The sequence below is a fragment of the Acyrthosiphon pisum genome, unplaced genomic scaffold, assembly GCF_005508785.2.
Source record: "Acyrthosiphon pisum isolate AL4f unplaced genomic scaffold, pea_aphid_22Mar2018_4r6ur Scaffold_21701;HRSCAF=24638, whole genome shotgun sequence".
NCBI classification, from domain to species: Eukaryota; Metazoa; Arthropoda; class Insecta; order Hemiptera; family Aphididae; genus Acyrthosiphon; species Acyrthosiphon pisum.
The window spans coordinates 1,935-6,558 of NW_021771197.1; the positions used below are offsets into that span (position 1 = coordinate 1,935).

The 4,624-nt window shown below is 36.0% G+C and overlaps 1 protein-coding gene across 1 annotated transcript in view; it reads right to left on the minus strand.

Moving 5' to 3' along the window:
- Positions 1 to 483, minus strand: part of LOC103308771 — an 880-nt gene extending 397 nt beyond the window's left edge. The window contains exon 1 of the mRNA XM_029492548.1: positions 4 to 483. Coding sequence (XP_029348408.1) covers positions 4 to 483 — 480 coding nt within the window. The remainder of the gene's footprint in view (positions 1 to 3) is intronic.
- Positions 484 to 4,624: the final 4,141 nt, after the last annotated feature.

Below are 4,624 nucleotides of genomic sequence, written 5' to 3' on the forward strand. Positions count from 1 at the left end.
GACCAAGAATCGACCATCAGGATTTCGCTTGAATGTTGATTGAAAATGTTTTTCTGCATTTGTTTCTTCTGATGTTCGCTGTGTAGCCTTACTGGTGAAAAACGAAAGCCCTGAACTAGAGAGCATGTTGATTGAGAAAGGTGAATAGCATTGCTGAGTAATTGGCAACTTTCCTGCCACTATCCAGCCAAATTGTGTGAGGTGTAAGGAAGCAAGATCTGAGAGAATCCATTTTTCATTACCTAATATATTGAAAAATATTTCTGATCCAAGAAGTAAGTCAATGTTGCCTGGTGCATGGAAACTCGGGTCAGCAAGTTTATCATTGATGTGATTTGGCAAAATCAATTTGCTACGATTAATCATACGAGACGGCAGCGCATTGACAATTGAAGGTAATGAATACAGAATAGCGTTTAGCTGATGTTCATAGACCCGAGAAGAAATGACTGTTGAATATGAGCGTGAGACTGAAGAGGCCATCGTGCCGACACCAGAGATACATTGTTGAACATTACTGGAATGATATAATCCTAGCCTCTTGGCACACTCTTTAGTAATGAAATTTAAGCTGTGAGCCAGAATTCCAACACAGCTCTGCACTTTTGCCATTTTCCATCATTGCTTTGGACATTTACTAGGGATGTTGACAACATTATGTTTAACTTAGCATGTGAATCTTGCACATTAACAGAGCCTGTGAATGGTACAGTTATCTGTGCATGCTTATCATTGGATGGTTCAGAACAGGACGGTTGGTTTGATGCATCAGAGGACTGAGTATCATCATGCAGTTTCGAGTTGTGTCGCTGATTGCATTTTGGACAGGATGATAACCGACAATCTTTAAGTTGATGTCCATAATTTAAGCAATTGAAACATAACTTTGCATTCCAAGCAGCATTTTTTCTTTCGGCAATAGACATTTGGGAGAAACGCTCACACGAATAGATTCTGTGTTGCTGAGAACATATGGGGCATTTGTACGCCTTACTCTCAGCAGGACGAGTAAAAAATGTTTTGCTGTTATTGTTAACTTTAGAACGTAGTGGTTTTTCAGTTATAGAATTTGATGCAAGACCAACTTCATAAGCAACTACACGCTTAGATAGAAATGCTTCAATTTGCTGATACGAGGGTAAATCCTTATGATCTTGGCGAAGTTGCCACTCACCTGCAGTAGTAGCATCGAGTTGACCACAGATTAGCGTCACAAGCCATGCATCCCAGTGCTGTACTGGCTGTCCCAGGGCCTTGAGAGCACGGACATGAGACGCTACATGGTTATGTAAATTTCTGAGTTCTGCAGCTGAAGGAACGTTGACTTTTGGCGTCATGAGAAGTGACCGGATATGAGTTTGTATTGTTAAGCCTTTATTATCATATTGGCGTACCAGTTCACCATAAGCCACACTGTAGTTTTCAGCTGTAATGGCAAAATTCTTGACAATGTCCGCTGCAGGACCAGATAGACCTGATTTCAAATAGTGAAGGCGTCGTACATCATCTAAGTTTTTATTGTTGTGAAATAATGAGTTAAACGTGTCGATATATGATGGCCAATTCTCTAGATTTCCATTAAAAGTTGGTGGTTCAATTGTCGGTAGTCTCAAGGATTCTCCACTTGAAATATATGAAGTATTTGAGTTGTTTTGAACTGAAGTGGTGTTGGCTTCAGAGATGAGGTCTTCCATTGTAGCAAGTAGTGTGAAATTGCTTTCTTCGAACACCAATCGCTCTTCTTCTTCTTCATCTCCTAAGTCAAGATCTTGGATGCTTTGTTGAGTAATATTAAAATCACTGATGAATTGGTTTAAGGAAGTAATTCGAATTTGAAGTTGACGGATAGATTGGGTATCTTTATTGAACTTTTTGACATAGTTGTTAATGGCATTAATTGAAGATTTGATTGAAGATCTTTTCTTGACTAGTTTTTTCAATTCAGCAGCTGTCATGTTGAAAAGCTATAGTGATTGAATATAATATAAAGAAAAGTAATAATTTCAACAAGTGTTAGGTATGCAACATAAGTACAACTAGCATTAATACATAAACCTAATTATGATAATACTGCTTATACAACTCAGAGATTTTGCAATAAAAAAACCAACACAAATGACTCAAGAAACAGATCACGTCGAGGTCACCAAAATGTGCGCGCAACCAACGTCCTCTCCATAGCGGATACGGTACGCCCCTACGCTGAGTAGATATCTCTATTAAACTTATAATAAAGAGGTGATAATATAAGGATAATATAAAATAATAACACTGTTTCTTTAATCATTCATGAAGTCTTTGTATTGCAATGTGTATGATAGTGTATAATATGTAGGTATAATAATGTGTAGCAATACAATGTATAATGTATAATAATGTGTACCAATATGTATAATGATGTATATAATAATAATATGCAAGATGTATAATTGTGTATAATAATAATATGCAATATGTATAATTGTGTATAATAATAATATGCAGCTCGTCAGCTGATTACCTGTGTGCTGGTGTCCGTTAGCGGCTTCAAACCAGAACGCTACCGTCTTGGGATACACAAATTCTCACAATAAAAAATACAATATAATAATAAAATATGTGAAGATCCCAAGAGCGTGCGACTAACGAGCCACCAGCTCAGACGTGCAACAATTCACTAACATATAATTCACCAACAACAAATGAACCACGTGCTTCTATAAGTATGCCGCTGTCAGCCCTGAATGTGGAAAATAATATTAAAAGAGCACAATGTTGTGGCTATGAACAATACTTACAGAAGCAAATCACAACATGAGACAAACGATTGACAAAATGACGATGAAATGTGAAATGAGGTTTTTGCACTTTGGACTTACACGTTTCGACACTGGCTGGAACACCGTACAGCTCGAGTGACGGCAAAAGAAGAACGATGAAGTATAAAAAAAAACATTATGAACACGACGAAAAAGTAGGAAAACTCACGATAATATGTTTTGGATATCACAAAAACGGTTAATCACAAGACGGATAACGATAATACGAATGTGTGATAACGAAGGCCACACTGCTGGTTGGTCGCAAACAACAGCTAGGCTTCACTGCCGACCGGTACTGCAACAGTGGAGCGCAGCGTTACCACATTAACACAAAAATTACAAATATTGTTTGGGCGCAAACATACAGGGAATTTGCCTTTTTTTCTTTATATCGTGTAACACTTTATTCGTTCAAAAACTGATAGACGTGTTAGCCATGTGTTATTGTTGTTGTTATGAGTGGAATTGCAGATTAACAGTGTAGCTACAAACCACAGAAAACTTATAAAAAAGGGAATTTCTCGGTACGTGGCAGCACGTTTAAAATCTAGAAATGTTGGACGGTTTTTCGATGAGCCTTAGGATTCCCTTCTGTTTGTTCTGTGCTATTTATGCCGGTGAACGTTATCAGTTTATCACATATAACATACCATATCAGTTATCATATTAACATATTATTTTACGTGCACAGGTATACCGTCGCTGCAACCGTCGCACAACTCTATCCTGCGTTATCACATTGTCATTATCATAATCTATTAATAAGTGCCGGAAAGTAATTATTTAAAAAAATATTTGTGTATGTAATGCATGTGTTTTGTAATGCATACAAAACACGCGCGTGTGCACGCACACACACACATACACACACACATTACACGGTTTGTCACCGCCGAATGACCACCCTTTCATCAGTTCAGTGGCGTGTTGAACTCATTTTTTGAGAGGAGCAAAAATGTATACAAGCTACCCACCCACCCACCCACCCCCCCTTGATGTTTATAACGGCATTTCCAACTCAGTAAAAAAGTTTAAATTAAAAATTTACAAAATATGCGTACATTTGTAACGATTTGTATAATCGGATATGATATTTCTACGATATACCTAGTCTCCTAGGTGACAAGGTATTTTGTGGCAGGGGGAGCACCCACCAACCAACAATTTTGAAGGAGCAATTGTTCCAAAATAATACCTTCGAAACGCCACTGCATCAGTCTTTACCCGATTTTTTACCAAGTCATAAGTAGTGTATAAATTATTTTAAAATGTCGTCAAGCCAAGTGTCTACTATAAATACACCAGACATATCAGCAGGATTCATTGATTTTTTATCGAATGGGGAGTTTGATGAAATGGTAAGTTAAATTATTTATATATATATATAATTAAAAATAATACCATATATATATTATAGCTATCAAATACACCAAGACGAGGCTTTTATAGCACGTTATTAAGCCAAGAAGAAAATATCTCAGCTGGCGAACGAACAGATGGTACGTTCATTTTTTATTATTTTTTTTATGCATTTTAATATATATAGAGGGTGATTCTTTTATCAAACAACACTCATTATTTCAAAAAGTGTAAGTTTTTTTTAAAATATTTTTTTACATACTTTCAAGTCGCTTATAAAACAACGTTTTTCTTAAAAAATTATATTTTTAAATATTTTTTATCCTTACATTTTTATAAGTTTTTTACTTTTTTGAATGACAACATAGGGTTTTAATTTTTTATTCCAAAGCAGAATATTTTTCTTAATATTTTGATACATGAAAATCGAAATTGGGACGAGTAGTATATGAGTTATAAATATT